Source organism: Mesoplodon densirostris, chromosome 3, assembly GCF_025265405.1.
Source record: "Mesoplodon densirostris isolate mMesDen1 chromosome 3, mMesDen1 primary haplotype, whole genome shotgun sequence".
Lineage (NCBI taxonomy): Eukaryota > Metazoa > Chordata > Mammalia > Artiodactyla > Ziphiidae > Mesoplodon > Mesoplodon densirostris.
This window is the reverse complement of record NC_082663.1, coordinates 47,416,905-47,429,049: the sequence shown is the minus strand read 5'-3', so window position 1 is coordinate 47,429,049 and position 12,145 is coordinate 47,416,905. Positions and strand designations below refer to the sequence as shown.

Sequence of the window (12,145 nt, the reverse complement as noted above, 5' to 3'; positions counted from 1 at the left end):
TATTTCCCAAAGTTTTCTACAATTAATATGTTTTATATTCAGTATATGTATAAATGTTAGCTTTTACAAGATCAAGTACATTGTGTATGTATTTGTTTGTTTATTTTCTATGTCTGTACTTCTGTGAACATGGGAGTAAAGAGTGGTGAGTAGAAAAGTTCCTCCTGTGGCTAATTCCTGGGTGTTGTCAAACAGGGCTCCCAGAACCATTTTTATGCTTCTAAATGCATTTTTTATGTTGGGCTCCCAGTAGCATTTTTATGTGCCTATTAACAATAAGAACATACTTGTTCGCTAATGACTCTCTAATTTTAAAAGAGGTGGATCAAAGATGGTGATGAATGGGTGATAGTTTTGAGTCTAAGGGAAGAAAGACACCAGGATTTCAAAATACCACCATCTGTATGTTTATCATTTCCCTAATCCTACTGACGAACTCCAGAGGAGAATGTCTTTCTGGTTTTATAGCCAGAGAGAGTGAAGCACAGAAGATCAAAAAGTTTGCACAACATTCAGGAAGTAAGGCTCAGACCATGGCCCCTCTTCAAAGCACTAGTTCACCCAGCCATTTACCATCCTGAAATTTGCAATACATGATATTTAGAAGCAGCAGATACTTTGTGGCCTCTAATGCTTTTCACAGCTTCATAGGATTAGAAATCTTCTCTCAATAAAGTATAAACTTTCTTCTAATTAACTGCTGGTTTGGTAAAAAAGCGTGGAAAGGTCGTTGCCTCATGTGTTTCAAACACAATCTTGAAATGAACTAGGTTACAAAACTGTATTTTCAGGTGCTGCTGTTGGTGGAGTTTATTTTGCAAGAGGGCAAGAGGCTTTTTTTTCCCATTTAAGTGCTTAAACAGTTTCTGGATCCCAGTGAGGTGTCTGTGAGGGTTTGCTTTTTGATTTCTCTCTTTCAGTTTCTTGCCAGTGTTTCTGGCTTCTTATTATAGAAAGAATGAGGGTAGAAATGAAAGCACTGTAGTAAATAATACAAAAGTAGCGGAAGGATGGCCGGAGGCATAGGGAGTAGTTCTTGGCTCTATTGTCATCCCTCCCTGGAAGAACAGGAAGTTCAGTGGTGTGCTGCTGGGCCTCCTATCCCCACTTCCAGTGGCCAGCAGAGCAGGCTCAGAACTCAGCAAGCTTCTCTTTGAGGGAGGGGAGAGCCTGCTCCTGCCCCAGGGGCCAGAGTGGGTGGTTCCAGTTCAGCCCATGGTCTCGAGGGCAGGCTACGGACAAAGACTTGGACAAAGATTCTGTCGTTATACATTCGGTATATATTCAAAGATAATGTATTTTTTTGATAAATTTGTTTATTTATGTATGTATGTTTGGCCGCGTCGGGTCTTCGTGGCTGTGTGCGGGCTTTCTCTAGTTGCGGTGCGCGGGCTTCTCATGGCACAGGCTCTAGGCGTGCGGGCTAGTATTTGTGGCTCGCGGCCTCCGTAGTTGTGATGCACGGGCTTAGCTGCTCCATGGCATGTGGGATCTTTCCGGACCAGGGCTCGAACCTGTGTCCCCTGCTTTGGCAGGTGGATTCTTAACCTCTGTGCCACCAGGGAAGTCCCTATTCAGAGATAATTTAAACCTTACATAATTTTGAAAAGTAAGGGTAGGCTATTTATTGAGGACATTTGCCACTGAATTGCTAGAAACAATTCTACTGTGACTAAAATGAGACGGTCTTGAGATATTTGGCAAAAACAATTTCTGGGCAAGTCAAGAGTGAAATATTTCCATCACTAAAATGATAACTAATTTTCTTTATGCTTTGACACGGAAAGAAAGCAAGACTGATAAATTACCCTAAATATTGTATATTCTAAATAAATGTTTTATAGTGCTTGGGAATGAAATACAATCAAAGATAGAATTAAGTGTTTTAATACACATGCACATGCTTTTCAGTTTAGAGTGATTCAAATCCAGTGTAATTCATGTGAAAAATTAAAAGACTTATTTCCAGGGATTGATTGCAGAATGTTACTGTGCCTTGGCCAAGTTGACTAAGTTCTTAGAAAATAAACTTTGTAGTCGGGAAATTATAAAGAATAAAATGGAAGAAAAGACTGTACCTCGGGAAAATATCTAGATTTTTGTATTAGTTAAATTTTGGCTCTCTGAATAATCTCTCCAAAGAGCAGTGCCCCTCAAACATGTAACTGTGGAACGAAGAGGGTGCAAGATAACACACGTTTCCTTAGAGTGTGTTCCACCCCCTTTCTGCTTTATTTTTCCCACACTTTGAATTTCAAGATCTCTGTGTAATTTGATGATGACCGTAGCAACTGGTCTAATTATTGGCAGCAGTCCATTTACTAACGTCATCCATATGCTGCTTGTGCCGAAGCATATCTCATGAGTGCTGTTTTAGGTCACTCAAGCCCTTTCCAGAATTGTTCATGAGTGAGTGAAACATTTAGTTGCAGTGTTCTCAGTTAGGGTCATGTCCGGAAGCTTTCTGTGTAGAATAATTCCATTCCCTTTTGATTAAAGAGTTCCAGCTAGCTAGATCAAGAAATATCCCGTGGAGATTTTGGAAATCCTTCTCATGAACTATTCATACTAAGAAACACCACGAAAGAACTCTGGGCCTGGGTTTCTTACTTTCTTCCAAGCAGAATGTTCACAACTTTCCTTGCCTCTCCCTGTCCCTCCAAGACACGTCATGCTGAGACCTTGCTCCTGCGTCCTCGGCACAGTGTCACTGAGGTTGCTGTAACAACAGCACACACGGGGTAACATGCCCCCGTAACTACGGCGGCTAGGATGTGAGTCAGTTGAAAAGTTTCACTGGTTTTTATTAGAGTATGATGCAGTCTTATGTCATCCACAGTTCCGAGCCCATCCAGGGCTCACACATGATGATGCAGAGTACCTGATGCTCATCACCTTCCAACGTTAGATGGTCCAGGGACCTCTCACCAGAGCCATTGCCGTTGCTGGCTCCTTCCACAGCGCCCTTCAGTAATACTTACCATTAGCAGCAATGAGTAAAACTCAGGCCCCACTGCTGGAACTCCGTTTCTACTGTTATATATCCTGTGCGCTTAATAAGTGCCAGTGACCTTGGTTATGATCAAGAAGCCCCTCTTTTCACCCAGGGAACTGGACAATGGTTAACATCCCAGAAGACACATCTTCACGCCCATGATTGAGAAGAACATGTGTTGAAGAGTAAGGATGGAATTACTGTAATTCTCTGTGGGGATTTATGAATGAGAAACTTACTATTTAATATTGCTTGAAAGTGGTCCTAGAGTGATCAGCGCCATCTAACGTGGCCTTTGGTTTGTTTTTCAGACATGGAGATGACCTGATTGTGACTCCCTTTGCACAGGTAAGCCCAGCTTGCTGAATGGACAGGTTTCTCACTCATCTGAAAATTTAATGGCGGGGGTTAGTTCGGGTTCTTAATTTCATTCTAAGTCAAACACAAGTACAAATACAAATTCTGTGGTTCATTCCAGTAATTTAAAAGCCATGCTAGAGAATGTGACTTTGGCCATATTGGTCTGTTTCCTATAAACCCATAGACCCAATGAGTATCTTTGCTTCAAATTACAAATTACCCAAGTGACATACTTAAATGGGACCACATTTCCTTAACTGACATAAGCACTAAAAGAGGAAAGCTATATCATGGATTAAGTTACATTTAGTATAATTAGGTGCATGAGCAGTGCTTGAAATTCCATATTCCACTTCAACCTGATGCTTTATTTACTCTTTTTTTAAACACGTTATTTGTCCAAAGATTTAACTGAGTGACATATTTATGTTTATTTGTTCCTTTTAGGTATACAAATCATGAACATACTTTAACCACATGACAGAAATGCTAGAAGGTGAAAAAACCATCTAAAGAATTTTGGAATATATATAAAGTGGTCGATAACCCGATATTCTTTGTATAGACCAGTGCTTCTCAACTCAAGCTACGCATTAGAATCAGCTAGAAAGCTTTTTATCCCATGCTGCACCTCTGATCAACTGAATCCAAAAATCTGGGGGTTGGACCTAAACACCTGTAATTTTTAAAGGCCCCGGTATTTTCTCAGGAAAAGTTGAGACCCACTGGGATGGACAGACTATGGATAGAATGGGATAAAACCTGGGGCATGAAGCATGTTTAAAGCCAACACTGACTGTTAATAGGAAATGTTAAATATTGGAATACAAGGGATCTAGAGGGTTATAAAAATCATAATCAAGGCTACATCAACACTAGCTCTACTGCCTTGGGCAACTCACTTAACTTGCCTAAGACTTCTTTTTTCCAATTGGTAAAATTGGAGACTCAGCTGGATTAAGATAGTCAGGGCCCAGTCAAAGCCCATCATCTACTCTTGCTAAATGAATGAACTTGGGCAACTGACTGAACTTGGGCAAGCCTGGTTTCCTCCCCCGTGAAATGACACTTACAAGACTACTCACCTCATAATGTTGTCAAGAGATTGAAATAGTACCAAGCTTGTAAAATGCTCAGCACAATTTCTAGAAAATAAAATACTTACTGAATTTTGTGTTGTTATCAGTAAGGGTTCTTTCATCTCCAAGACGTCATAATACGCATTGTTTTTAAAAAATGCATAATGGCAGTGTTTGGATAGCAGTATTATGTATGATTCTTCCACTTTTTCAAATTTCCTGAAATTTTATAATTGCTATAATTTAGACTAAAAATTTAATGAGTCAGTAAATAGCAAAATATATAGTGATCTTTTTCATTGATGCAGACAATTAAAGATAGAATGCAACCACCATCCTTTTATAAGGTTAATGTCTCATTTGCTTCAAGTTTTGCTGGATATCATTAGGTCTTTCTAATATCTATATTTCTATGTTCAAAACATTTACAATCATATGTTTTCATCATATTTTGTGATAGCAAATCTTACAAAGCTAAGGACTTTTCATTGGTTGCTATTGAGGACCCATAACTTTATATCTAAGAGCTCAGAGCTCTTAGATATAGAGCTCTCAGTAGACAGAATAAATCAGGCAAAATAATATATATAACCATCACCAAATGTAGAAACAGTCATTCCAACTTGAGTTTATTTAGATTATTATTCTTGCTTCTAACTAAAATCTCTAGGTATTGTTGTAAGAAAAATATACATAAATATATAGTAAAATATGGAAAAAAATAATCTGTATATGATACCTTATCATCTTACTTCAGGTAGTATGTATGAATCTCCAACTAACTGGTCAATAAATTTGACTTGAACCTTGCTATTAGCACCCTTAAATTCTAAGGAAATCTAGTGTTTTACATAATTAGACATTTTTTTTAGTGTACTTACAATCTCCAAAAAACTAATAGAATTTCAGTATACTGAGAAATATATATATGTAAAATATCATTTAGTCTGTGTTAGTGAACTGTTTAAATAAATAAGGTATATACTTAATGCCCTTGAAATTGGAACTTTGAAGAAAACCAGCTCTGTGTAATTTGTAAGCATATACGATGCCTGAAAATAATCCTGGAATCTATTTAGGAAAGTTTGCTTATGATTAACTTAATGACCCATGACACCTTATAGAAGGGGGTTATTGCCCCAGAAGCTGCAGATTCTTTTTCAGTGGCTCCATCACAGTTTTCACAAATGGCCTTTTACTAGAGTATATGATCTAGAAACCTCTACTAGAATTTTTTTAAAAGCCTGTTTAACCCTGAACAATTTGGATAGAGCATCTTTGGGGAAGCAGGTAAGAAAGAAGGCCCAGTTAGTGGCAGTTGTCTATGGCCTTCTCTTCAGCCTGATTGGGCACCACTAACTTATTTCATTGACCTAACCAATAACTCCTCAAATTTTTAATACAGGCTGGAGTATTCACCATTTAATGCTAAATATTATAATGCTTAAGCTGTAAGATGTTTATGTCACTTGAATTGATACCAACATTATTTGGTCAGATATACCAATGGACAGAAGACAGTGGACATTAGACAGGTCACTCAGGGAAGTGTTCAAATAGGCCAAAGAATTCCCCCCTTTCCCCAGCATGCTTTGGGGTTTGGAACTTCACACTAGATTATTCTGGTGAAAAAGCCATACTGCTTTCAAAATAAAATCTTTTGCATAGAAAAGAAATATAAGCAAAAGGAAGAAAAAGAAAATTTCCTATAATTCCAAACCCCAAAATAACTACTATTGACATTTTACTTTCTATCCCTTTTGGTTTATTTTTCTATGCCCAATTTCCTTCCCATAATTCTTTAAAATGGGCCTCCCACTCTAAACTGGTCAAAGCCTCTTCCCAAGCCCATCTTATCTTCTGCCTCCTCTTGTGAACTCATTTCTTTATGCTTGCCTTCATCTCCAAAACACGGAAAGATCCCTCCCTGTTGTTTCTCAGTCACAGTTTACTGTGAAGCTAAGAGAATAAAATCTTAAGTTACGAGAGAATTTAGGAAGACGTGCAAGGTCATATTCCACTTTGGTGGATAGGGCTGAAGCATCGTGCACAGACGTAATCTTCAGCAAAGATCCTACAATACAAGATCCTACAATACCCCTCCATATTCTATTCCCAAGTCTAAAACACTGTCAGGGTTAGAAATTCTTGCTGGTGTTCAACCTAAACACTTTTCCACTTCCAATTTCTTATGTTTTCCCCTATAAGCTCAGAATCCTTTTGATCCCCAGGAAAATAAATATTTTATTGGTTTCCATTTTGAACTATTCTCCTGTGTTTGGGTCAAAATCTTTTGGTTTGGGTATTCCCTTAGGGTAAGTGTTGACAGGAATGATGCCGTGTCACCTGATGCCAGTCGGCAGGTGGCCTTTTCCTTCCAAGGGTGTAGTCACAATTTGGCCAGAGTTCTTGAGGGGACCGAGGAACACCAAGGAGGCACAACACTGATGAAATGTAGGGAACCCTGCTTTGTAGTCAGTTGCCTTAAGCCCCACCTGTCCCATTATTTGTGTTGCATCATTTGTGACTACCTTGTAAAACTCTAAGTCAACTAGAATCCTCCTCTGGAGGTGTGCAATATTAAAAGAAGTGGAATCTTTGGTTAAGGAAAAGATAGGAAATATCCAAGTATTATCCTGGATCCTTGGAGAGACCTTCACGTCATTCAGACTGAGCAGATATGCCTGATTTAAAAATACAGGGTAGGAACAAGCAAGTCATTTCACCTTTACTCTTACCAAAATACAGCACGTGGGATAATTTTAGGAAAAATGCAGTGGTTATTAACCCTGTAGAACATTACTGTTCCTTGGTAATTGGACATTGTCAATTTTATAAAAATGCCCTTGCGTGTCTCTTCCCCATTTCACCCAGAAACAGTAATCTTGTGGTCTCATCATTGAATCCAACAGGCTCTCCCTGCCGGGCTAAGAAAGAAGAAAATCATCACATTTCAGTTGCTTATACCTGTTAGGTTTTTTTATCCTTCATTAAAATAAATTTCAGTATCATGTTCTAGGAATCTAAGTACTTTTGGGGTTGAACTATATGAAACTATCAATATTCAACCTTTGCTGACATACAAAAACAGCAAGTTCATATGATTTAACCAAAATGTAACTTGGAAAGAGGTTTTCTATCAAAATGACCTCTTTGTCTTGTAAATAATCCTAATTTGGCTCCAGGTTTTTCTGGAGGTAAAACCAAGGCAAGGAGTTCTTTCTCCCTCCTCAGCCCCTCCCACCCCACCCAACCCAAGGCCTGTGGCAACTCATGGTCTGTGTTTTAGTGCCATCTAGTGGCATAAAGTGTATTTGGACTCAAAAACAATGCTCAAAACAATTTTTTGTTTCTTTGTTTTGGTTTTTTTGGTTATTTTTTAAGCAGGAGTTTTTTTTAACACAGATGTTATTGCCACATCTTTTTTTTTAAAGCAATCTCTTCAAATCTGTATAAGAAATTATTTTTATATAAGTACACATTTCTTTTAGGCTAGTGTGTTCAGATGTTTAACTTTTTAATGAAATCCACATTTTCCTGCCATTTTCAGTGAATCTTATTGGTTAATAAATGTTTAGAAATACCTAAGGAAGTCTGAGATTAGTGTGTGCAAACAGCATTTAATCCCTCTCACAGACCAGTACAACTCTGTGCAAAAGTTTTCCATAACACTGTCATCATTTCTTTCCTAAAGTGTATTATTTCTCCTCATTCCCAATGTATTTTGACCTTGACTGATTATACTTTTGCTTGGAGGGGAAGAAGAGAAAGAAATGACCTTAATTTTCCAACCGTTGAGCTGTGTGGGAGTAAACCTCAGGGACCTTTTTGGGTAGCAAGCATTAAAGAATGAAGAAAATTATAGGAGCGTCAGAGCCCTGACTATAGCTCTTAGAGGGCTGAATTCAAGAAGGGTGAGAGCTGCCCTGTAACAAAAGCGAAGAAAGATTGAACCCTAACTTAGGGGCTTGTGTAAAACTATTTCTAGTTCTTCCCCACAGCCTGTAGTAGTAGATGCCTCACACTTTGTGTCCTGCAATGCAGGTGAGAACAGAAAAGACTAACACAGTGCCTTTGGGATGTGGTCACCCAGGATCACTCAACTCGGCCTAGGGCAACACCCCCTTATAACATTTGGTTGAGACTTTTATTTACACTTCTTGCCAGTATCATGTGTCATAGTGCAGGCGAGAAAAGTTAATACTTAACATGTATAAAATATTATTTGTCCTGCCACAAAAACAACAATGTAATACTTGCACACATAGGGAATGACGTAGCTGCAAGGTTATTTACTGCAGCAGTGTTTGTAAAAGTGAAATTTAGGAGACAATCTAAAAGTCAGTGAGGAGAGGGCACAGGCAGCTGAATGGAGAAGGAACTGAAAGGGAAATTTCTTTCTTCACTTTCTATTTTGAAATATTTCATCCATATAAGAGAAGCTATATAGTGACTTTCTAAAATATAAAGAATAGTACTAAAATCAACAGTTTAAGAAATAGAACAGTGCCAAGATTTTAATGCCCTGAGTGTCCTTCCCTGATTTCATCTATCTGCCTCCTCTCAGAAATAACAATAATTTTGCTTTTGTCTTTGTTATTGAGAAAGAGACAGTCTACTTTTTCTTAAATTCTGTACCATGTGGGGATAGAGATTATGCAAAAATAAATATAAAATTTAAAAATTAAACTTAAAAACCAAAATAAAATCATCTAATTTAATATCTTTATTATAACAGAGGCAAAAACCTGTATACAGAAAATCAAGTGGAGTAGATCTTTCATGAAGTAATGCTTCCTTTCAAATGAGCATAGAACATGAATTACCTGCGCTACTATTTCTATTTGCCCAGCTGTCAGATGCGGTGCACTTACTACAATTTATTAAAATAAAGTTCTCTGAATTCTGAGGTTAAATTTTTGCCTAGAATAAGGATCGATCGGGGGTACAATAATCCTATTTAAAATGCTTTATTAGTGTATTTGATATTCAATTCTTAAAGCATAAATTCAGCCTGCATGATTTGTCAGGTTTCTTTCTGCATCACTCAAGATTTCATGACTAATGAAAGACATCGTGGTTTGATGTCAGCAGTTGGCTATTTGAATACTCCATCATAGGCAGCGTGACCTTTCGGCAATGTGAGTTGTTTATATGTGATAATGAGCCAGATTTTTCCAGTGACTGAGTTAATCACAGTTGGCACCTTAGGAAACACCATTAACTCCTTCAGGGGATAATGCTGTAGGTCACTGTCCCAGGGCATAAACAGTATCCCAGTGACTTAGAAGAATTAATGCCAGTTTCAAAACTGTCTGAGATATTTTGTCTTAAAACAAAATTTAGACTGACTTTAGGTCAGCGCCAAATGACAAAATTCTGGAAACAGCTCTGGAACCCTTGGAGCAATTATAAAAAAATTTTCCCTGCTCCCACTGCCACCGGCATATTGTCAGTTATAGGCATTAAGTGAATTCCCTGTGCACATGCCAAATCATTAAATGGAATGTTGCCATGATGGGGTAATATTCACTGAGTGCCTTCTGTTTGCCAGGCACTGTTCTTGGCACCTAAACTGTCATTTCATCTCGTTTTCACAGCAACCCTGTGAGGTAGATGTCACTATCCTGGTGTACAGATGAGAAACTAAGGGTCAGAGAGATGATGCAACGTGTCTAAGTTCACACATTGACTATATAACAGAACTAGGCAGTCTGGGGTGTTATTGGTACCTAATAAGACATCTGAAATCTATGTTTTAGGTACACATTGTGGTTGTCACCCAGATGACCCATAACCTCACCTAATATAGGCTCCACCCTGGGGGAGACTTGTCCATTCTAGGAGAAAGTGAGGGGGGTAGAAGGAGATAGTGCTCTTGTCACTTTTCTCTCCTAGTCTTTCAATTCTTTTGCCACTTTATAGTTTCACTAGAATTAGAAAAAGGAGGGGCTCTCAGAGATAGTGGGACCTATTGGTCCAGCCTTGTGTATGTGGATATGTTGTGTCTATGTATTCATTTATTCAACAAATTTTTCTTGAGTGTCTTCTGTGGGCCAGGCCCTGTGCACATACAGGACAGTCTTACTTTATTTGAGACTATATAATTCATGATTCAGATAACCTTAATGAAGAAAAGAATCTGTTTACCAGCTAGAATAACCATGTGGCAAGGGTGAAAAAACAATTTAAAATTTACTTTGTTTGCCAATTTCAAGATTATGGCATCATTGGTGAACGTTTGAAGAGAACCTGGGTGAAATTTTGTTTGACCTTTTGCCCCTAAAGTGAGACTTTATTAATATTTTATATTATGCTATTTCAAATATGCATAAAATGCAACAGCACGCTATCCATATTGCCTGGGATACTGTTTTAGTGGCTGGGGAATCCAGGAATACTGTGGAAGCTGCTGCTATTGTCACCATATTCATAGACGATGAGGAGAAATATCTGGAAAATCCTTAAGTCTGGCCTCTCTGGCTTTCAAGTGGATCCATGTAAACTTTACCAGGTGCTGGGAGATTCTTCAGTACTATATGAAACTAAGTTGCAAGCAATATCAAATTTTCACTTAACAAACCATTTTTAAAAATCACCAAACCACTTCATATTGCATTAAACAGGGCCTTATTTCAAGAAGTTTAAAGAATCATTTTTGTTGTAGGTCTTGGCCAGCCTGCGAACTGTACGGAACAACTTTGCTGCATTGACTAATTTGCAAGACCGAGCACCTAGCAAGTAAGTTATTCATTTTTCCCCCCTCCTTCTGGCTGAACTTTTTATAGTGTTTTTTCCATTTGATTGAACTCAAGGCAGTATATTAGATTTCTCTGAATCATTGCCATGCTGTCTAACCATTTACACTAAGTCATATGAAGTCCTGTTAATTTTCTGTAAACACTTTGTAGTGATGGTTCTCATATCAGAAATGAATCAGGATGGTAAATAAATATGGTGATTCCATCTGTCAGAAATCACCTGTCAGGATCAGTCCTCTGCCCAGTTATTTGCACTCAGGGTAACTTGATAGGTTTGGCTTAATTCATAAATTTACCATGGGCAAATAACGTCATCAAGCTTTGAAGTCAACCCAAAGTTATCCTCTTACTTCTAAGACAACCATTACTTGGAGAAGCGTCATATCATAGGGAAGATCTCTAATTCTCTTGCTGTTACTGACTCAGATAGGCAGCAGCATGGAAGAGTTAACAAGATGGGGATTTATGGGACAACAGGGGAAGCATTTGAGAGAGAAAGCTAAGATGGAAAATAACTATAATTTGGGGGTCCTAATAAAGATGGAAAATGAAAAAAAAGAAAATTAATTTTCTAAGATTAAATGGAAAACTGATTATTCAAATGCCATAATTTTGACAGTCTATTATGAATAATACAATATTATCTTTAAAATATCAACTCTGAAGAATTTTCCAGAAAAAAAAACCATTTCTTTAAATCAATATTAAGAGGACAGTGAATAGAAATTTATTTGAACTTATCTAAGCATATAAAATTTTGTTGTAATTACTACTTCTTAAAGAACACATGACAAAATCTAAACTTTCCATCCCATAATAATAGAATCTACCTCCCAAATTCACATTTTCCATGATTAAAAAAAGCTCTGGCCATTATGCACATACTTCTTGTGATAGAACAAGGTTTTTTAAAAAAAAAAAATCAATATAAATGACACAATGCAAATAAT

At 37.7% G+C, this 12,145-nt stretch overlaps 1 protein-coding gene across 2 annotated transcripts in view; it reads left to right on the top strand.

The window, feature by feature from the left end:
- PDE4D (phosphodiesterase 4D) overlaps window positions 1-12,145 on the top strand; it is a 578,516-nt gene that overhangs the window by 367,325 nt on the left and 199,046 nt on the right. For both annotated transcript variants that reach the window (XM_060092912.1, XM_060092913.1), the window contains exons 3-4: window positions 3,307-3,343; window positions 11,102-11,175. In XM_060092912.1, coding sequence (XP_059948895.1) covers window positions 3,307-3,343; window positions 11,102-11,175 — 111 coding nt within the window. The remainder of the gene's footprint in view (window positions 1-3,306; window positions 3,344-11,101; window positions 11,176-12,145) is intronic.